Raw genomic sequence first — 22,079 nt, forward strand, 5'->3', positions numbered from 1 at the left:
GGGAACACTGCATCGGAGGTAACACGCCGTTACTTATTTCCTCTCATTGTGCCTCCAGGCAGGTAAGTCAATATTCCAGCAGCGTGGACGATTCACCTCCACCTGTTTATACACCCGAACAACAAGCCAGCCGCCAGGGCTGCCCTGCTTCCCTCAGTGTTGACTGTTTTGGCACTGGAGATTTTGGAGCCCACACGTTTACACGAAACACTGCCGCGGCAATAATTAATTCTGAGAGTTTTAAATTTGTCCCCCTTCCCAGATCCTGGCTGCCTTTTTTTCCCTCCTCCCCCCCCATTCTGGCGTTTAACCCTGGCGGGAACACCGTGCAGAAAACCTCCTTTCTTAATCTCCTTAGTGAGGCTCTCCTGTTGACCCTCCAAGCCCCTGAGAGAAGGAGAGTTAATGCAGCCAGAGGTGGTTTAAAATACGGCCAGTGAAGTCCCCTCCCCGGGACCTGAGACAGACAGGAGCGCTGGTGAGGATTAAAAGGAAACCCACAGGAAACGCGGCGTGATGTCACTTCCAGGTCATTTTTATTGAGAAAGTCATTCGGGGGATTCGGGTACATTTAAAACTCGCAGGCTCGTTGACAGATCCCAGGTTCTCCTTTCTACAGCTGTATCCACTAGAGCAGCACCAAGGGGCCTTTACACACGCACACACACACACACACACACACACACACACATACCTCCGCACACACACGCACGGACACACGCGCACACACACACACACACACATACATACCTCTGCACACATGCATGCACACACACGCACGCGCACGCACACACACACACACCTTTTTCACACCTGCTACCAGCCGTTAGGCACTCCACGCAGGATGCACAGTGGGAAGAAGTCACTGCAGTCTTTGATACTTATCAAAAGTAGGCACTTTTGAGTTTGCGATGAACCGAACAGCAACGTCACTTGATGATGCTCACGCAATACAAAAGAATAACAGTTTGTACATGATTAGACGCTCCTTTTACCCACAATAGCCCAGTGTGCAGAGAGCGCTCTGAAGACTGGGAAGGGTGGAAGTCTTCAGGGGGCAAGGGTGGAAATAAATTTAATCTCCCCGACCAGCAAAAATACTCACAAGGCATGCCAACAATACGACTCATTTGGGATTCCTCATTAGAAATCTAGTGTCATTTTCTCTTTTTTTTTCCAGATTTCGCTCAAATATAATTTAATGTGGGCCCCCCTCACCACCAGGCCGAACCTCAGATCACAGTTACAGCAGACATATGGTTACGTTTCCATGGCAGCCTGCTGTTGATCTCAAACTGCATTTCAGGAGCTGGGCTGAGGGGCATTCTGGTAGCGCAGCTGCCGCTCGTCGACCACGGCAACACTCGTCCCCAACATGGCCTTGCGTGCTTGCTCATAGCCACGCCCCCCCAAAAGGGCCAATCAGCATCCTCCTCCACAGCCCGCCCAGGTCCAGGGCCCACTCCTGAGCTCACCTTTCACTTCTCTAGCCCAGACATCAGTGTATTGTGACATCACAAAGCCATCAGCAGGCTGGGTTCTAGAACTGTTTTTTTTTTTCTTTTTTTGCAGATGAAGTTTGGGCCCCGTTTTTTCCACCGACCCACAAACAAAACGTTTAAGAAGTGGAACAATTAATGCTGACCTGATTCTCCAGTTTAGAACTTCAAAGGTAACCACATGAGGAGGCTGTAGCACAGTCCCGTGGGTAGATATAACATTTAAAATCAAGGCCAGGAGACAATGCAGTCACAACGTAGCTTACTTCGAACACAAGGGTTGAGTGCAAACGATACTCGATGTCATTTTGATGAAGGAGTTTTAGACTAAATTTCCCCGTTATGTTGCTCCGTGATCTACAGGTAAGACCAGGGTTCTTTAAAAGGCAACAGGATAGCACTGAGACTGGAGTTTATACTGTAAACCAATGAAGCAGATGCTGCAAAAATAAATGTCCTTCTGCCAAACCAGAAGATGAAGGTCCAAGATTACCACAAAATTTTCCAAACAAACCCCAGGATTCAAACGAATGTATCATATAAGTGTTTAACCCTTTGGCTGTACATATAACACATACTCTAATGCCTAAGTGTAGTCTCTCGCTTTGTCGAAGCAAAGACAAAGATATCAGGGTAAAATCCCACAAACATTTGTTTTAAAAAGAAAATAATTTACGCGTAGTTATTTTAAGTGTAAAGTTACGAACCATCTAAAGCTCTCTCAGATCGAGTCATAATTTATTCAGTTTTTCCTTTTCGTTCTGATAAACTGTATACGTCTGAAAGTCTTCAGCTGAATTGCACGTTGAGATGAGAAAGTCACAGCAGTTTAAAAACAGAGGCGGTGGCGTGCGCCCGTTCCTCTGGACCCCAGAGAGCTGCTCCAGCAGGACCGCACAACGTGCCGTTTTCCTGGTGCGTGTGTGTGTGTGCGTGTGTTCATGTGTGCGCGTGTGTGTGGTGTGCGCGGTGCTGTGTGTGTGGGGGGGGGTTGCATCGTGTGTGTGTGTGTGTGGTTGATGTGTTTGTTGTGTGTGTGTGTGTGTGTGTGTGAATGTCTGTGTGTGTGTGTGTGCGTATCCATGATTAGCTCCACACATGAACAACTCTCTCCCTCTCCCTGGGCTTTTGGGGAACGCTTGGGTGCCTCTCCCCTCCCTCCTCTCCTCGCACGGGGGCCCCGGCAACAGTTACCGGGTTAAAGAGTGCAGGAGGGTGACGGGGCGGGGCGATGGGGGGGGCGAGGTCCGGTTCAGTCCGTTTGGGTTCCTCCGGCAGGAAAAGGCCGCTTCATCACCTCTTCTGCTCCCAGATCTCCGCCATGTTGAGGTCCAGGGCCTCCAGTGACCGGAGGGTCTGGATGTGCCCCGTGAAAAACGCCACATCCACCATGACCAGCCTGAGGAGAGAGGCGGGGGGGGGGTGGGGGGGGGGGGGGGAGGGGGGAGGGGGGTGACTTTTTTCACCATTGAAAGAATAAATAAAAAAACACAGCAGGAGGAAGAGCAACACCAACCCGTGTTGAGGGCCTCCGTCGTTGACCACGTTGAGTCGCGACAGCTGCCTCTTGAGGTGGAGCTTAAAGCTGCCGTTGATTCTTAAGAACAGCATCTACAACAGGAAGCAGAAGAAGGGAAGGTATCAATCCCCAAAACTCATCCCAGGATGGTGGTGGTGGTGGGGTGAGGGGGGGTCCCCCTTTGAGCGTCACCCCCCCCCCCAAACGTACCCGTGTCTGTTCTTCGGGCAGCAGGTCGTAGATGGCTTCGTGCATTTTGGCCATCTGTTTGCACACGTTACGGAAACAGGATGACGGCATCGGGGCCTTCACTTCGTACTGTCAGAGTCGAACAGGAAGTGGACAGACATCAGCACTGCGGTCTTGCGGTAAACTGTAGTACTACTGTAGCACTGCTGCTCACCAGTGATGGGACAGGGACTGCTCATTAAACCAAAAATGGGCGGAGCCGCCATATGTTGTCAGTGACTCGCTGATTCGATTGGTTAAAACAAATGACTGACATCTCACTGTAGCCCCACCCATTATGGTGTTCATGAAAACCTTCATTCTGCCACCACTGAGGCTAACAATATCAGAATCAAAAAATGTGGGATGGACAAAAGCTTGGTCTATCAGCTTAGCCTAAATTAAACGGATAGAGAAAAAGGGGAACTGCACACTACCTTAGACAACACTTTCTCAAACAGACTGTCCATGATGGCCACCAGCTTAGCGGAGATCTCGGCTATGTGGTCGTTGTAGTCCTGTTAGTAAGCAGTGGGGGGGAAGGGGGGGAGAGAGAGAGAGCAGCACTGTGAGCTCAGGTATGGATCCAGGTATGAGCCCCAGCCGGTTGAACATGCTGAGCACGCTCAGTAAGCAGACAATGCTGGAGCACACTGCAGCTCACCTTGGTGATGTGGTCAGAGTGCCTGAGGATGCTGCAGTGTGCTCACCTTGGTGATGTGGTCAGAGTGCCTGAGGATGCTGCAGTGTGCTCACCTTGGTGATGTGGTCAGAGTGCCTGAGGATGCTGCAGTGTGCTCACCTTGGTGATGTGGTCAAAGTGCCTGAGGATGCTGCAGTGTGCTCACCTTGGTGATGTGGTCAGAGTGCCGAGGATGCTGCAGTGTGCTCACCTTGGATGTGGTCAAATGCTGAGAGGCTGCACGCTTGGGCAGCAGAGCTGGTCAAAGGAGCTGAGACGAGAGAGTGAACACAGTGGAGAAGCGAGACGCAACGTGGGAGAGAGGGAGAGAGAGAGAGGGGGAGAGAGAGAGAGGGAGAGAGAGAGAGGGGGAGAGAGAGAGAGAGAGAGAGAGAGAGAGAGAGAGAGAGGAGTCAGTACAGAGAAATTCACTTACATACACACGTACATGCGCGCACACACACACACACACACACACACACACAAGCATACACGCACACACACACACGCTTATGACCGTGCACACACACACACACACTTGCTTGGGTAGCAATACACATGTACGCACACTTCCTCTTGCACAAACGCACACAGTGACAGAATTACGGCCTGGATCCTTTTTAAACTCAAAATTCTGGCCTACTGCCACAAGAGAAAAAGCTAAAAACCCCGAGCAGCCCGTCTGGCAGGCTGGCAAACAGGCCCAGTGACAATAATGTCCACTGGCAGGTCACCAGTAAGAGCGACAAGGAAATGCCCTAAAAACAACAACAACACCTGCTGTCCCAACAGACAGGGTCACCTCAGTGCAGAGGAAATGATACTCAGAGTCTCAGGTGCTGATAACGTGTATCAAGTGACACAAAGTGCAGGAGTGAGGGGGTTAGGTTACTCAGTGGGGGTGGGGTGGGGGGGGCGGAGTCAGATCTGCGGAGCTGGAACACTGCACCGCGCTCACAGGCACTTGTGGCCCTAACGCACGCGGGGCCGACGCCGTTCGCACCGAAGCTGAAGTGAGTGACATACCCAGGTTCTTCGTAGTGATGGTCTTGAGGCCGACCACCTGCAGAGCCCCCGCCCCCAGAACCAGCTGGCAGCTCCGCGAGTTAAAATGCTGCCGCGGGAGAGAGGAGGGAGAAAGAGAGAGACAGAGAAAACAGAGGGAGAGAGTGAGAGAGAGGAGAGCCACACAAACAGCTCACAAACTCCAAATCAATTCACGTACATCACCATAAACAAAACTTCCCTGTCTATACAATATATTTCACAATATGTACAAGAAAATCTATAAAAGAGCACCCAAATGACATTTAAAAATTTCCCTTTTCTCTTCACATATCTAGAAGCAAAGGTAAATGAGTTTGAAATATCTATTTCCAGGAGGACCGACCTAGCCAAATACGTGAGGTATAATAGTAGCAATTACCCTCATCATCCCCTTCGCCACAGAAAGAGAATCTGACTGTCTGTACCTCTGTACCTTACAGTGAGGCCAGCGGTAGTGAATGTGTCTGTTGCTAGGTCACACAGACCGGGCGTTAGCGGCTGCACACTCCAGCACACTGACAGCCCAATTCACCGGACCCCAGAGTTCCCGGCGAGGTACCTTGAGCAGGTCGGAGAGGCGCGTCAGCATGTCCGTGGCGATGGAAGGGATGTCGTTGACGCACTGGCAGTACTCCAGGAAGATCCGGATCAGCAGCAGCACCGTGCTGATTGGGCACAACGCAAAGGGTCAAAGGTCACAGGGTACATTTTCACGTGCAGGAGTACACAATCAGCACAGACCATGGTTCAGAAAAAACTATAAAAAAGTGACAATTTATACCAATATGATTTTTTTTATTGACTGAAGGTGCATTTAAATTTAAAAAAACCAAATGAAAAGAAATTGAGTATTTTTACTTCCAGATGGAGATTTCTGTCAGGCAAGAAGCCAACTGTAGTTTAGCCTTACTTACCCAACGACAGCATACTTCTGCCCATCCACAGTCAAGTACTCACTCGGCTTCCTGTCTTCTGTACCTACGATGGGGAAACACACAGAGCAGAGGGAGACTTTCACCAAACAGAGCCGCAGAGCTGCCGTACAGCAGCCACGGGGACATGGAAGAATGTTCTAGATCCCACAGGTGTGAAACTGCACTTCTGTCTCTTCAAGGCATTTACAGCTGCCAATCCTGAGCACCTAACCACAAGTGCACAGCTTATTATCTGCTGATGTGGGTTGCTGGGTATAATGGCCCACATTCTGCTGGTGCTACAGTCTTCGCTAACGACGCACGAAGCGATCAGTGTCTTCACACATAAAGTCACATTGTGTGTATATAGAAGGCCTTGCGGTGCAGGTATTACACGTCAAAGGTGTCTTGGGTCGGGATAAAGGCCTTGTGTCGGGATATAAAGGCCTTGTGTCGGGATAAAGGCCTTGTGTCGGGATATAAATATCTTGTGTCGGGATAAAGGCCTTGTGTCGGGATATAAGGGGCAAGCGTACCCGTGTGCTTCCTGTCTGGAAGGCTGATCCTGCCGTCGGCGATGGAGTTGACCAGGTCCTGGAACTCCGCCGGAACCTCAGCCTGCTTCCAGCGCTCATTATCCAGCAGCAGACTGGGAGAGGAGCACACACACCGTTACACACACACACACACAACGTTACACACACACACACACACCGTTACACACACACACACCGTTACACACACACACACACCGTTACACACCACACACACACACAACCGTTACACACACACACACACACACACGACACACACACACACACACACACACACACACCAGTCACACACGTTACACACACAACACACACACACACCAACACACAAACCGTTACACACACACACACACACGCACACACACACACCGTTACACACACACACACACACACACCGTTACACACATACATATACACACACACTCACACCGTTAGAGACACACACACACACACACCGTTACAAACACACACACTCACACACACACCTGAGCTTGGTCTTGCGCTCCTCGTGGAAGCGGTGGACGAAGCGGTTGGCCTGGCTCTGCAGCGCCCCCTGCAGGGAGACGCTGCGGCGGTGGCACAGCTCCTCCGTGTCCCGCACAAACTGCTCCACGGCCTGGGACAGGCACACGAACTCCGAGGAGCTGAGCCGCTCCAGGGCCCCGTCCTGCAGCAGGAGGAGGGAGGAGCGCACAGGAGAGAGGAGCACAGGCCGGGAGAGGAGAGGAGAGGGTAGAGGAGGAGAAGGGAGAGAGGAGGAGAGAGAAGGAGAGAGGAGTCAACACACTGCGTACCCTTATGTGACCTGGAGCAGCCACGGATCAACACTCAGCAATTAGAGCAAGAGAAAAAAAAGAGGGGGAGAAAGCCAGGCACACGGACAGGTCAAAGGGCATTATGGGGTTTGTTTCTCGGTCACGTGTCACGCCTCAGGGACACCATCAACCGAGGTTTTGAGTCTGTATCCCTCTCAATTCCATCGATTCAGGAAATGAAACTGAAATTCCACTGTAAATGCTCCATTGAGCATTATGGGAACTCCCCGCTTCCTGTATTGAGCGGATTGAGCGGGAACTGGCCGCGCCCCCGGCGTGGTTACGCTCCCGAGCGTGAGCGCGGTTTCACCCCGGCGCACGCTACCTTGGCCCGCGCCATGAGGAACTTGACGCAGCGGTCGTGGCTGACGTCCGAGGCGGTGTAGAGCAGCTCCTGGACGTTCCCCGCCACCCGGCCCAGCTCCAGGTCCGAGGGCATCATGTCCTCGCTCACCCTGGGGGGGGGGGACACAGGAGGTGAGGCGGGGGGCGGGGAGCGGGCGGGAGAGGGGGGAGGCCGCAGACAGCAAACAGCGGGGTTCAGACCCTGTATCTCAGGGCTACCTGACCCTGTTCCTGGAGATCTGTCGTCCTGCAGGTTTCCATTTCAACACAAACAAATCCACACCTCATTCATCAGCTAGAGATCACGGTGTAATCAGAGATAGTCACGGGTGTCAAATTAGGGAATGAAAACCTACAGGACGACAGATCTCCAGGAACAGGGTTGGGCAGCCCTGTTATAAGTTATATACCTGCACTGATATGCTCACACTGATATACTCACACTGATATAGCCTCACTGACATACCTGCACTGATATACTCACACTGATATAGCCTCACTGATATACTCACACTGATATAGAGGACATGATTGAGCAGAATCTCAGCTGCAGGTACACGCAGAGGACCACCCCACACGCGGGGGGAAGGCTGCTCTCAGTACGTACGTGATTCCGCGGCTGGAGGAGGACTCGGTGGTGCCGGAGGCGGAGTCGCTGCCGCAGGAGGGCTCGCCGCGCGGCTGCGGCGGGGCGCGGGGGGCGCTGGGGGCGGGGCGGGCGTCCGGGCCGGGGGGCGGAGCCTCGGGCTCGCCGAAGGCGTCGCTGATGAACAGGCCCTCGTGGGTGAGGTAGGCCACGTCAGAGTCCCGGGGCTGGGGGGGCCCCGGGGGGCCCGGACGGCACTCTGCCACCGCCGCCTCCGCCAGCTTGCCCCGCTGGCTGCTGTCCAGCACCTCCAGCACCACGTTCCGGATCACGTTCAGCGTGGCCTGAGGGGGGGCAGCGGGCACACAGAACAGCCGGGGCGTTTACACTAACACCGCCTCTCTGGAAGAGCAGTAGGCCGCACGACACTAACACACCTCTGAGGTCTGTATCTGACACATTCAAAAACTCCAAATCAAAGTAGCGAAATAACATGCATTAACCCCACTGGCTTAGGCTTCATCTCACAAATGAAACAATACTGGATCGCCCACATACCCATGGCCTCACATGCCCAATCTAACAAATGTTCACAAATCTTTTTAACGAAGCGGCAGGCGTCTTATTGATCGGATCTGGGCTTAATTTTCCAGTGAGTCTCGGCGGACTGACGGTTACACCGTAGTCTCCCCTCCCACCTTGATCCGCTTCAGGAAGAGGTTGAAGTTCTCGAACACGTTCCTCAGAAGCTCGAACCACTGCACAAAGGTCATGAGCCTCATCTGGTCCGCCAGCCTGTCACACACGAAGCAGAGAGAGCAGAGAGAAAGATAGGGGGAGGGAGGGAGGGAGGGAGGGAGGGAGAGAGAGAGAGAGAGAGAGAGAGGAGAGTAGAGAGAGGGGGAGAGATCGGAGAGACAGTGAGAGTGTGAGGAGAGGGAGAGAGGGCGGAGAGGGAGAGAGAGAGGGAGAGAGAGTAAGAGAGAGAGAGAGAGAGAGAGAGAGTAAGACAGAGAGAGAGAGAGAGCGAAAGACAGAGAGAGAGAGAGTGCGAAAGACAGAGAGAGAGAGACAGTGAGAGTGAGAGGGAGAGGGAGAGAGGGGGGAGAGGAAGAGGGAGAGAGAGAGAGAGAGAGAGAGTAAGACAGAGAGAGAGAGAACCACAGTCACAAACACACGGAGGCGTCAGGCTGCGCCAGCGCTTGGCAGGAAGTTGAAAGCGACGCTGCTGCTCTTTTGTGCATCTCTTGGCAGTCGTGCTCGGTTTGTAAAATCAAAGCAGGACACAGAACAGCTTTTATTAAACTAAACCTTTGTCAGTGATAAAGTATGCGCTGCGGGGAGGACTGAACCAGGGAACACACCGAAGGAGGCTAACAGCGATAACACTACATTAGAACTCAGAGGCACAAAGTGAAGGCAGAGGCTTGGATGAATTCACCTGGCGAACTTCATTAGACGGCCAGCTGCTTATACGTACATAAGGAACCTGAACATGTAAGAAATCTGTAGATACGACACTGCCCAGTTTATGCCAGCCTATCATCCCCTCTGCAGGAAAGGCAGTTGGTTCCCTTGACTGTGCTTTGAGAGAGGTGTGATACAGCGTCAGGCAGCTCAACTGGTACCCTACCCAAAACCCCCCCAACCCGCCGCCATCCCCCTGGCACACACCAGGCCTCCAGCACGCTCACGAGCACAGAGAGCTCCAGGAGAGAGCCATGCGTGTGAGAGGCCACCACTTGAGGGCAGTGTAGTATAATGGGTAAGGAGCTGGTCTTGTAACCTAAAGGTCACAGGTTCGATTCCCCAGTGGGACACTGCCATTGTACCCTTGAGCAAGGTACTTAAGCTGCACTGCTTCAGTATATATCCAGCTGTATGAATGGATACAATATAAACGTTGTGTCTCTGGATAAGAGCGTCCTGCTAAATGCCGGTAAGGTAATGCAATGTAATGTAATATAATGCAATGTAATGCAATGTAATGTAATGCAATGTAATGTAATGTAATGCAATGTAATGCCACTCCCTCCTTCAGAAGGCGGTACTCACTTCACTACCGTTTCCGTGTCGATCTCCTCCATCTGCGACACCGTGTTCAAGACACACTGGGGGGAGACGGGGGGAAAAAAAACCAAAAAAAAACAACACCCAAAGTTAAAAATACACATTAAATGGCAAAACTGACTTTCTCACCCAGGCACTCAAAGAACACGAAAGAAAGAAAGAAAAACAGAAAAAATGAATCACCGTGAAGGGGGGAGCGGCACACTTTGAAATGCAATTCTGGAGACTCAGTAATTTCATGTGAACATTAAAAAAAAAAACCCTGGAAAGAATAAGTCATCCCACCCCCACCCCCCCAATCTCCCTGCAGAGGGGTTTATTGGAACATTATGCAAACAATCACCACAGACTGCCCCAAGACAAAACAAGGAATACAGTAACAGAACTAACATCAAAGGACAACACACCTTTGGAAGGCAAAATTGTTTTTTGTTTTTTTTTAATTCTGTTTTATTCTGTCATTCCAAGTTAACTGGGGGTATTGACACCAATTTACTTTTCATTTATTATTCCCAAGTTTCCTGTGGTTTATTTTATGAATGTAACATAGGAAATCGAAGGTCCTCATTTTATTACAGCTTCTGAGAGGGTCAAATAAAATTTATGGGACAGCTCTGATAGATGAAGACCTGCTGCATCACTGTTAGACTTCACATGCTGACCAATCAGAGCCAGGCACTCATTACCACAGCAACACCACAGATCTCTTTACCTCATAAACAACAGAGCCTGCTGTTAAAAATAAATTTTCTGTTCGCAGTGCTGATGTAGATTATATGTGGTGTAATCACGCTAAATACTCCTAAATCTATCGAGATGGGAAAGTGAGCTCTTCCAGGGAATGGAAATGAGGCCGTAAGACGCTCAGTAGCGGAACACAGGGAACTTAATAGCGCAAATCCACGAAATTATGTCTCGTAATAAACGGGCTGTGGGATGACGGCTAATATAACTGCTGAAGAATTACTGAACTGAGACAGCAAAGCAACACACGCAGTTCTGCTACTGGTCACCTGTGACAGCAGAACATTAAAAACACAACAGCGGAACATGTACACAAATATAACAATGTAAAATAACGAAGGCTCGTCGCTCTGGGACTTGAATATTGGGAGTAAGAGGGTCTAGCTGAGGGCTGCCTCAGTAAACGGAGCATTAGGAACACAGTGTTCCCTCCAACGCTGGCAGCTCGGCTGGCTCATACGCTCTCTGGGATTTTGGGCAAATTTGTTTCTGTCCATAAGTGGGGCGGTTTATGAGGCTGGCGCACATAAACTCACAGAACCTGAACGGGCGTTCAGTCTACCTGAGAGGACCTTCACACGCCAGTACCTGCGTACAACGTTAGCCGCTGCCCACCACGCAAACCCCAGCTCATCATGCTAACCGCTGCCCACCATGCTAACCCCAGCTCACCATGCTAACCGCTGCCCATGACGCTAACCTCTGCCCACCATGCTAACCGCTGCCCACCATGCTAACCCGAGCTCACCACGCAAACCCCAGCTCATCATGCTAACCCCTGCTCACCATGCTAACCCCAGCTCACCATGCTAACCACTGCCCACCATGCTAAGCCCAGCTCACCATGCTAACCAATGCCCACCATGCTAACCCCAGCTCACCATGCTAACCCCTGCCCACCATGCTAACCCCAGCTCACCATGCTAACCGCTGCCCACCATGCTAACCCAAGCTCACCCCAGCTCACCATGCTAACCGCTGCCCACCATGCTAACCCCAGCTCACCATGCTAACCCCAGCTCACCATGCTAACCTCTGCCTGCCATGCTAACCCCAGCTCACCATGCTAACCTCTGCCCGCCATGCTAACCCCAGCTCACCATGCTAACCGCTGCCCACCATGCTAACCCCAGCTCACCATGCTAACCCCTGCCCACCATGCTAACCCCAGCTCACCATGCTAACCCCTGCCCGTCATTGTAACCCCTGCCCTCTCCATCATTCTCCCACTTCCCAGGTGTTCCCAGGTGTGCCCGCTGGACTCACCTGTTTGACGATGCCCTTGGCGGCCATGATCATCTCCTCGCTGTAGATCTCCAGGAAGTCCAGCTTCCTCTGCCGCAGCAGGCCGAACACCAGGGACTCCAGCCGGTCCTGCCCGGCAACACACAGGCGATCACGTGATCAGCACTCAGCCAATGAGCTTTTACTTCTAGCATGTCCCAACAACTGAGAGGCTAAACAAACAACGTGAGACACTGAACTAACGCACAGGCCATTTCTCTCAGTCAGTACCACACAGAGTTACATCCATTCAGTGGCCTTTGCCTACTGTGAAGGCCTTCTAGTTTCTTTGAATTCATTTTTCATTCTCTTCTCCCCTCTAGTTGGCGGACTTCCTCAACATCGACCAACGCACATCGACCAGCGCACAGCTTCACACATCTGTAATCCATTCACCCTGGCGATTCTCATCCCCCGCTACTAAGGCAAAGTATTTTCCTCCGGGCGGAAACCGTAGCAACACCCCAGGGATTCAGAGACAGGTCCCGCAGGCCCACACAGCCCACTAGTCTAGACACTCTAATGGATGCTGTCCTACTTAAAACTGTGAGCAATGCAAAGACGCAGAGGAACATCGGCTCCACACTGAAACACTGCCCCACTCCCTACCCCCCTCCGCCCCACATCTTCAGACGTCCCACCCGAGCCGGGGTCGGAAACGGACCTTCTCCAGGACCTGGACGTCCTCCTCCAGGGGCCGGTTGAGGTCGCTCCGGGCGTAGGTGCTGAAGTCGGCGATCATCATCTTGTCGATGAGCTTCTCCATCTCACAGAGCTGGGAGCCCAGGTGCCTGTTGGGGGGAGAGGGGAGGAGCTACGAGCTCAGGGACGAACTGACCCAGCGCTACACACAGAGGCTCGTCCCACACAACTCCAAAACTTTATCGCAACGCCAAAAACTGGGGCAAGAGATATAATTAAGGGCATATTGTTTTTTTTAAAACAGATAAGCCCTAGATATAATAATAAATATTTATGAAAGAAGAGCATAAATATTGGAAAAAGTAGTTCAGCACTGAAGTAGTAATGTTCTAATATCAAGTGCTGCCACCCTGTGGTCATACCAGTGTAGTTCACCTTTTGGGCAACTAAATTGTCTGTTGGAGGTACCTGTCGAAACACATTTCTATTTATACAATGTGTAAATGAGCACTTCTGTGAGCTGTCATTTTAGCCTCAGTGGTGGTAGCGTACATGTGTATATAAACGTGTGTGTGCACACGACTGAGTGTATGTGTATGTGTCTGTGTGAGTGACATTTAATGTGTATATGTGCCCACAAGTGAGTGAGGGTGTGTGTGTGTGTGTGTGTGTGTGTGTGTGAGAGAGAAAGTGTGTGTATGAGCAAGAGAGTGCGAGCATGTGAGCTTGTGTGAGTGAGTAAATGTGTGTGTTTGTGTGAGTGTGTGTTGGAGTGAGTGAGTTAATACCTGTGAGTGAGTGAGTGAGCAAGTGCATGCATTTGTGTGAGTGAGAATGAGTGAGTGTGTGTGCGTGTCTGTGTGTGAGTGAGAATGAGTGAGTGTGTGCGTGTCTGTGTGTGAGTGAATATGAGTGAGTGTGTGTGTGTGCGCGAGTGAGTAAGTGAGTGTGTGCACATATAAGCAGATAAGCAGACAGGCCTGCGCCTCCTCCCTGACCTGAAGCTGAGCACCCCCTGCAGCTCCTGCTGCAGCACCTCCTGCGTGGTGGCGATGAGCTCCAGGGCGCCCACGAACTCGGAGGTGGAGAGCAGCAGCTGCACGGTGGGCTGCGTCTGGTGCACGGCCGCCATCAGCTTCAGCTTGTTCTGCAGCCGCACGCAGTTGCCGCGGGCGACGGCCTGGCGCAGCACCCGCAGCGGGCCCTCGCACAGGGCGCGCTCCACCGCCGCCATGCGCTCCCGCAGCGCCGCCACCGCCCGCGCCGTCTCCCGCAGCCGGTCCTGCAGGTCGTGCTGCGACGACATGGCGTGGAAGAAGGCCTCGGAGCGCAGGGAGATCTGCCGCGCAATGCTCACCTCCACCACGTCCAGGTAGTGGCTCAGCTGGGGGGAGGGGGGACAGGAGGGGGTTACTCTTGGTTACCAGGCAAAGCACCTCACTTACTCATTCACTCAACTCACTCAACTCACTAAACTCACTCAACTCACTCAACTCACTCACTCAACTCTCTCACTCAACTCTCCCACTCAACTCTCCCACTCAACTCTCCCACTCAACTCTCCCACTCAACTCTCCCACTCAACTCTCCCACTCAACTCTCCCACTCACTCAACTCACTCAACTCACTCAACTCACTCAACTCACTCAACTCACTCAACTCACTCAACTCACTCACTCAACTCACTCACTCAACTCACTCACTCAACTCACTCACTCAACTCACTCACTCAACTCACTCACTAGGGGCAACATAGCTCAGGAGGTAAGAGTGGTTGTCTGGCAGTCAGAGGGTTGCCGGTTCGATCCCCGCCCTGGGCGTGTTGAAGTGTCCCTGAGCAAGACACCTAACCCCTAACTGCTCTGGTGAATGAGAGGCATCAATTGTAAAGCGCTTTGCGCTATATAAATGCAGTCCATTTACTCAACTCACTCACCTCACCTCACCTCAACTCACCTCAACTCACCTCAACTCACTCAACCTAGTTTCGCAGGCTGACGATTCTCCACAAGGGGAGCTATTAGAGTCAGACATGAGAAATGACAGCTCATACACTGCATGAATTCAGCTTTGGAAGTAGCAGCCGCCTCCCACCTCCCAATATTTTCTAACAGTCGCATCAGCTCAGTGAAGGCAGCAATTCAAACGGCTGAGTGGGGGGTGGGGCACGTGTCAGACGCTTCCCACTTCCGCAAAAGCCACAGTCTGAGAATGTGGCACGCGTCTTAGCTAGGATTTCGACAGCGCAGCTGACCGCGATGACTTTAAGAGCTGTCTGAGGCAGCCACGCGAGTACGTCTCCAGATCAAATCCGCCTGTCTATCGCGAGACGAGCTGGAGACTCGCCCTCAAACCCCAGAAGCCTTTTCCCTCCCCAGCAGGGGTCACAAAGCCCCCCGTCCCGGAGAAGTGCGGCGTCTGCCTGTTTCAGCAGCCGACCGGCCCGAGGATCGGGAAAGGAGGGGCGAAGGATCGATGACTCACACCGAGCACTTAAGTGCCGAGCCGCGCCGAAAAGCTGTAGACTCCGCGTCTCCTCGGAAAGTCAGTTTCACATCCCTGCTCCAGAGCTGCAGGAACGGGAAGTCACAGCTCAGCGCGGAGCCCGAGTTTCAGAAGGAACCGATATAACTGGAGCAACTGGCCGTGAGGTTTATTAGCCAACCGCGTCCCTGCGAGCTGGCTGACTTGTGACACATCAGCAGGTCAACCGGGTCAGTCACAAAGTACTCCAAGGTGATAACAAGCCTGATAAGTTAAGGCAAGGCTGGGAATCACTGTATTTCAAACAGGGAAATAGCGTTTACCAGGAAAAAATGTGGAAACATGACACCTTCGAGTACAGCCACAGTGACAAGCAAGAAAAACAGCTTTAAATTCAGTACAAATTTCTTTAACCTGAACAAGACAGTAAAACTCCAGAAGCACCACAAGTGACTGACTAAGGCTTGACTTCCTACGAGCATCAGTAATATTCAGAGGTCAATCAAGTAACAGCACAAGAGACGGTTATTATTCTTACTCCTTTCAGGGCCAATCAAAAACTATTTATAGAGCCCATTTTACAATGCATTCATCGCAATACACAGCCAACCTTGGCCTATAACTCAGAGAAAAACAAGCCTGGGGTGACAGGGGCAAGGGAAAGCCACCTTGGGGGGGGGAACCTGGGGGGGAGCTCAGACAGTGGGTTCACCAGTAACCAGCACAGTCAAGTGAATTTCATACACATGATTCTCATCCAATCACGGTTCACAGCGCGCAGATGACATCACACGGCTCACCTTCTCCTGCAGTAGCCGTGACGACGCCACGTCCCGGGAGCCCTTGCCCCCGGCGATGCTGAAGTGCGACCACGGCAGCACGGCGTTGAACGTCGCCGGGTCGTCCAGCGCAAAGTCCGGCTTCATGAAGATCTGCCGCCGCAACGAAACGACGGTTAGCGCAGCGAACGTGGAAGTAGCATTAGCCGCCGCTAAGCGGGAATATGACTAGGCTACATACGAAGCACGACTACTGAGATACATGACGGTAAACGGGGGGTATATGAGGGGAAAGGGGCACACACAGGTGTGAAATAACTTGGAATCTATCACAGGGTACTCCATCAACATCAGCTGTGAATTAGGAATGGAGCTTTCTAACATTAGCGACAGAATTAGCAATAAGAATTGACGTTAGCTAGCTAGCATGCTCTGCTGCACATTAGCTAGCCTACAGTTTGCTAGCTACCCAGCTAGCTGGAGGACAATGGGATTTACACTGAGTACAGTATTGTTACAATGAAAAGCTTGCGGGTTCTCCAAGTTCAGTTGAGTGGGATAAAGTTGAAAGACGAGACACACACAAACGAAGCCAAACATGACCCGCTGATAAAGATTTCGGGGGGGGGGGGGGGGGGGGGTTACCTTAGGCACCTGCTCCAGTTCTGTCCGTGATTTATCTGCAGTTAAGGGGGGGGGGGGGGCACAAGGGGGAAAAGTGCATTTTATGTCAGTTACCTGACCTGCTTGAAATGCACAGACATTTGATTATTTGCATTTTTAAATTCAATGCTGAAATTTTTTACATTTCAAATACGTTGATCAAATAGTTTACAACCACATGCCATTTACATTCCAATGTCTGCACTGCCAAGGGTGTTAATAAAGGAAGTCAAATTCCTCGCTGTCGCAATAAACAAAGGAATCTCAGAGCAACAGGTTTATCTTGCCAGGTGCAGACAAACTTCACAGGGTGGCTACAAAAACACATGTTCTCTAAAAGTGAACATAATTAAGGGGAGGACTGCCAGATGAAAAAGCACAATAGGTTACAGGGTGCTGAAAGGTACAGTAAGGAGTTTGATAGAGAAAACCGTACCGTGGTTGTTTGTGATGTTGGAGGCTGAATCGAGTTCATCCTTCACAGGACAGATGTTCTTGCACCTTTCATGGATTTTCTCTCTCTATATTAGACACAAAAAACACCATTTGGGGGCAACATTAGCGAAGGAGGTAGAGCGGTTGTCTGGCAACTGGAAGGTTGACGGTTCGATCCCTGGTCTTCTGAGTGTCAAAGTGTCATTGAGCAAGACACTTAACCCCAACTGCACCCAACGAGCTGCTTGATGTCTTTCGTGTGTGAGTGAGTGTGTGTGTGAATGGGTGAATGAGAGGAATTCATTGTGAAGCGCTTTGTACAGTTGTTGCTGGAAAATGTGCTATATAAATGCTGTCCATTTTCCATTTCATTGCACAAAGTTTGTATAAAAGCACAGAAGGAAGAGCGATAAAGGGAATGGGGAGGGAGGGAGAGGGAGGAGGCAGGTGCACACCTGGGAGGTCTCCTGCAGGTAGCCGAAGAAGTGCTCCTTGGTGATGTTGGGGAGGTAGTGGGCGGGCATGACCTCGGTCTCGGCGAAGTCCAGGCCCCAGGTTTTGGTGAAGAAGTCCGACTCCCTCTTGGTCAGCCGGGGGTCGTTCAGTGCAGCGGGCAGGTTGACCTTGGAGTTGTACACGGTCCACCTGTGCTGGTCGGCGACCACCGACGGCCCGTCGCACAGCCTCCCAGCATCACCTGCGGGGGTGGGGTGGGGGGGTGGGGGGGAGAGGGGCGTCCATCACAAATACAGCCCAGCCGCTTCTGATCAGGAGAGGATAGCTTTCGTATGGATTAACAGCATTTCAAAATGCACTGAATATTTAGAATGTACCATAAACAAACAATAAAAAAAGATTTTAGTCACGGACTAACCCAGTGGAACAAATATCAGGGAATGCTTGTTGCCGGAATCAGACATTTTTAACGGTAAGCCTGAAATGAGCAATGCACACGTCTGCAGTGAGTCAAAGTCCACAATGGAAGCCACCCAGAAGGCACAGCGAAGCAAATGGATAACTTAGCTTTACTTTTCCTTTCATGGAAATTGGATTCAGTGTGATTTTAAAGCTGGATTCATATTGCACTTGTGTTACATTGTCTGGGATGTTCCATGTTGTACTGCGTTATAAATTATTGTGATGTAGCCGTTAAATGTTGGGACCCTGTTGTTTTCTTTACTATACTGTACCGCTAACAAGTTCCACCAGCCTTGGCTGTGTGGTCATTAAAGAATCTGAATCTGGATTCAGAGTGATTTTAAGGCTAGATTCAGAGTGATTTTAAGGCTAGATTCAGAGTGATTGTAAGGCTGGATTCAGAGTGATTTTAAGGCTGGATTCAGAGTGATTGTAAGGCTGGATTCAGAGTGATTTTAAGGCTGGATTCAGAGTGATTTTAAGGCTGGATTCAGAGTGATTTTAAGGCTGGATTCAGTGAGACCTTGGCGCGGGTGGGCGCTACCTGTGGGCTCCATGGGGCAGACGTCGGGCAGCGAGCGGGTGGGCTTATAGTGTCGGGGGGCGGAGTCTCTGTCCCGGTCCTTCCTGAAGAGCGCATGGCCGCCGCTCCCGCTGCCGCCGCCGCCGCCGCCGCCGGGGCGAGGCACTGAAGAGGAGCTGCGGCTGGAGGCCATGGCATCAGGGCAGCGGGGAAACCAGGCTGCGGGGGGGGAACAGGAAAGGGGGAGGGGTCAGAACGGAGAGCGGACAATCGGTGGCTGTGGATTTACGATGCCGGCCAATGGGCGGCCGGAGGATCTACCGCTTGCAACCACGGCGAGTGAGGAGGGGGGGGAAAAAATGCAGTTGTAATCTGGCCTAAGAGCTCGAGGCGAATTCTTGGGAAAACAAACGCGACTCCGGTGTGAAAAGACCTCGCCCATTTCCAACACCACTCACAGTGCGGCCGTCACATTCTAAAACGCCCACTGAGCTTCAGACAGCAAAAAATGACCACGTCACACAGTGACTTGAAACTGACATGCAGTCATTCATACTTCCTGTTGGGTTAAATTTGTAGCACACAAAAAGCATAAGAGCACAATAGCTTCATGACGAAGTCATGCAACAGATCAGACAGGTTGCACTCTGTGCTCATTCCTTCACACGCACACACACGCATGTGCGCACACACACATTTATCATGGCTCATGTGATAAGGTGGTGTTCTGCTGTAACCCACAGGTAAATATGCAACTGTAGGCTATATGTGGATTAATGGATAATGGGCAAGTTATGTTATGTAAGCTATACCACTCGGGGAAGATAAGCTCTTTTAAAAAGAAAGTAAAGAACACAATTTAAAGCATGGACGGAGAGCTCACGCTTGGAACTAAAGAGTTGCATTTTTTTCAAAGACTGGGTTAAATAAACCACTACACTTTGCATAAAACAGAAACGAAAGTGCCACGGTTGGTAAAAAAAACCACCGAAAATATTATTTCTTTTTGTCATTTCTTTTCCTGGCAAAAAAAGAAACGAAAAGCAACACCTAAAACTGAAACTAAACTTTCTTCGGCAATGAAGTGAACAGTCGATAACGTTTAACGTGAAAATGACAGAAAACCTGCGGGGTTAATCTTTCATAAAGGCACAAGTGGAGAGGCATCAATGCGTCTCTGCGAATACACTTAGAGAGTAAAAACAACACTACACTTTGAGAGACTCTCCACTCCAGATGGAGACAAGCATGAGCACAAATATTTCAACAACATTACTGCCACACGGGCTTGATTCATATGCATGATCATCGGTTTAAGAATAATGTCGGAAATTAACTCGCTGACAAACATGCATTGGAAAACGAACATTTGGCAAGCAAAAGGCTGTTTAGCGTTGCTTATTTACTAGCTATGAATGGTACCACATATAAAATGAAACTGGCATTGGGTAACGTCACTGATGCTCCTTCTGCAGTAGACAAACTAGCGACACTAAGTTAACAGTTTATGATATGACGCTGTTACAATACGGAGAGTTACAATAACGTTGGCGAGCTAGCTATTATGTTGACTACACACAATACGTTTTTCTATACACAAGAAGTTGCAACTCGCCAGCTAGCAAACGTTAAGGTGGGCTTAATTGTTTTGTTCGTAAACAGTATCAAGACCCGCTAGTTGGATTAGTTACTGACACCGTTAATCTTTTTACAACCATCAATGCCAGGCACATTTGATTGCTACCGGTAGCCATGCAAGTTCCTCAAGTAAGGTGTCACTAGACAGCACAGGACACGCAGACACGCAGCGAGAAAGATTTAACAAATGTTAACTTGACTGATTAGTTGACAAGCTAACCAAATAGCAAACAAGGCTGGTAACCAACGAAAATTACCATCCAGATAGCGAGTTAGTTAAGTTACCAAGCTGGCTGCAGACACCTGAAATTATTCTCTATGTATCTAGCTATATAGATAGACTACCTCCACTGGACAAAACAGTCAAAGTTAACATTAATGTTAGCGAGCTATCAGGCCACATATGACTACATGCAAACCCAGTAACGTTTACTAAGATATTCATTAACACTAGTAAGTTAGCTAGAAAACAACCGAGTAGTACAGCTAACGAAGATGAGCTAACCGAGTTAGCTGGCTTAGAACTGGCTACATTAGCTGGCTAAGCTAGGCTAGCCAGTTGGTTCAGTACAAGTTCGAGGTTGTACTACTTTAAGGAGACAGCTTTTAATTGCACGCCAGACAGCTTACCAACTCCAGCCATTATTTATTGCCCTGCAGAAAGCGAACCTCATTCAAACTGTGCACAGAAAAACAGCATAGGCCCGTCGGTAGCTAGTCTAGTTGGCTGCGGCCTAGTTTGTTTCCAGCTGGATAGTCATACACGTAGTGAAGCCTGACTTGCTTGGACAGAAATCGCTAGCTGGATAACTAAAGCCATTTGACAGCTGCAAAACAATTTAAATACGTCCGACGGAAGTATTCCCCAGCCAAGCTATGAGAAGGAAATGTGGTTCATTCACCTCATCGGTAGTTTAACGCTGCAACGACGTTATGAGTAACTGTAAGTCGAAACACGGCAGCTCCGAGCAGCGTAGACTCTCCTATCCACCATCACAATCACTAGACAACAACCAGGGACAGCGATCGGCCGGTGTAACCACAATGCACCGCGCAACGGCCAGAATGCACTGCACGGGAGCGAATGGAATGCGAATGTATGAATGTGTTGCCTTGACGTTGGCCCACCTGCCGCAAAGTAAAGTCGAGTAGCTACTTAATTAGAGGAACTAAATTGGGTTAAGAGAACGAAACAATGCATAACTAAATTTACTTATGGGTGCGATATTTTCTTGTTATTAACAAACTAACTTGTGGGCTTGATAAAGATTTTTATATTGTTTATTTGGTGTCTACCCAGTACATTTTTCATTTCAGGTTTGATTCTGTTGTGAGATTATTTAAAATTTTTCTTTTGGTCATTCTCTTATGAATTCAACGTCTTATCTTTAATAAAACAATTTTCACCGTTTCACAGGTCTGGAGCTCATCATGACTGTAACTGTACCTATCTCTTGTTCATATGGTGTTTGCTTGTGTGAAATGCACCTTTCCAAAGCATTTGGCTTAAAGCGTCTGCTAAACGACTAAATTGTCAGTTACAATTAACTCTTAAAAAGTCAAGGATGTGTTTAGCCTACTCGCCTATTTGCGATGCCTTTAACCATTTTCTCCACATGGTGTCACTATTGTGCATTAATGATTTTTTTATGACAACAATGGAAGGACAAGTACCTCGCCCATAATTTAATGTTAGAAGACACCGTATGATCG

The 22,079-nt window shown here is 50.2% G+C and overlaps 1 protein-coding gene and 1 long non-coding RNA gene across 4 annotated transcripts; both read right to left on the bottom strand.

The window, feature by feature from the left end:
- Positions 1-514: 514 nt before the first annotated feature.
- On the bottom strand, positions 515-2,466 carry LOC135244201 (uncharacterized). Of its 3 annotated transcripts, none has more exons than XR_010326909.1 (2): positions 747-2,466; positions 515-694 (listed from the first exon to the last, which is right to left on the bottom strand). It is a non-coding gene; the product is annotated as an uncharacterized LOC135244201 (long non-coding RNA). The 3 variants fall into 3 exon arrangements; XR_010326910.1 differs by having other exon boundaries at positions 741-2,466; XR_010326908.1 differs by having other exon boundaries at positions 737-2,466.
- Positions 2,467-2,502: 36 nt separating this feature from the next.
- Positions 2,503-21,446, bottom strand: vps54 (VPS54 subunit of GARP complex). The gene is made up of 24 exons (XM_064325168.1): positions 21,269-21,446; positions 18,750-18,947; positions 17,743-17,984; positions 17,289-17,373; positions 16,835-16,869; positions 16,211-16,342; positions 13,925-14,310; positions 12,949-13,075; positions 12,267-12,374; positions 10,242-10,297; positions 8,885-8,981; positions 8,208-8,530; positions 7,581-7,710; positions 6,926-7,107; positions 6,426-6,538; positions 5,890-5,953; positions 5,535-5,640; positions 4,835-5,042; positions 4,140-4,199; positions 4,049-4,089; positions 3,684-3,764; positions 3,229-3,336; positions 3,016-3,110; positions 2,503-2,898 (listed from the first exon to the last, which is right to left on the bottom strand). The coding sequence occupies exons 2-24, from the start codon at positions 18,919-18,921 to the stop codon at positions 2,793-2,795; spliced, it is 3,057 nt and encodes a 1,018-aa protein (XP_064181238.1). The 5' UTR covers positions 18,922-18,947; positions 21,269-21,446; the 3' UTR covers positions 2,503-2,792.
- Positions 21,447-22,079: the final 633 nt, after the last annotated feature.

The sequence above is a fragment of the Anguilla rostrata genome, chromosome 2, assembly GCF_018555375.3.
Source record: "Anguilla rostrata isolate EN2019 chromosome 2, ASM1855537v3, whole genome shotgun sequence".
In the NCBI taxonomy this organism is placed as follows: Eukaryota; Metazoa; Chordata; class Actinopteri; order Anguilliformes; family Anguillidae; genus Anguilla; species Anguilla rostrata.

Bases quoted from the DNA above. Each gene is read 5' to 3' on its own strand.
- vps54 (XM_064325168.1), bottom strand. From the start codon at position 18,921: ATGGCCTCCAGCCGCAGCTCCTCTTCAGTGCCTCGCCCCGGCGGCGGC. The intron at 13,076-13,924 runs GTCAGGGAGGAG...TCCCCCCAACAG, and splicing joins CAGGGGGTGCTCAGCTTCAG to GCACCTGGGCTCCCAGCTCT. The intron at 3,337-3,683 runs GTAGTGTGCAGT...CGACTCTGACAG, and splicing joins TTGAGAAAGTGTTGTCTAAG to TACGAAGTGAAGGCCCCGAT.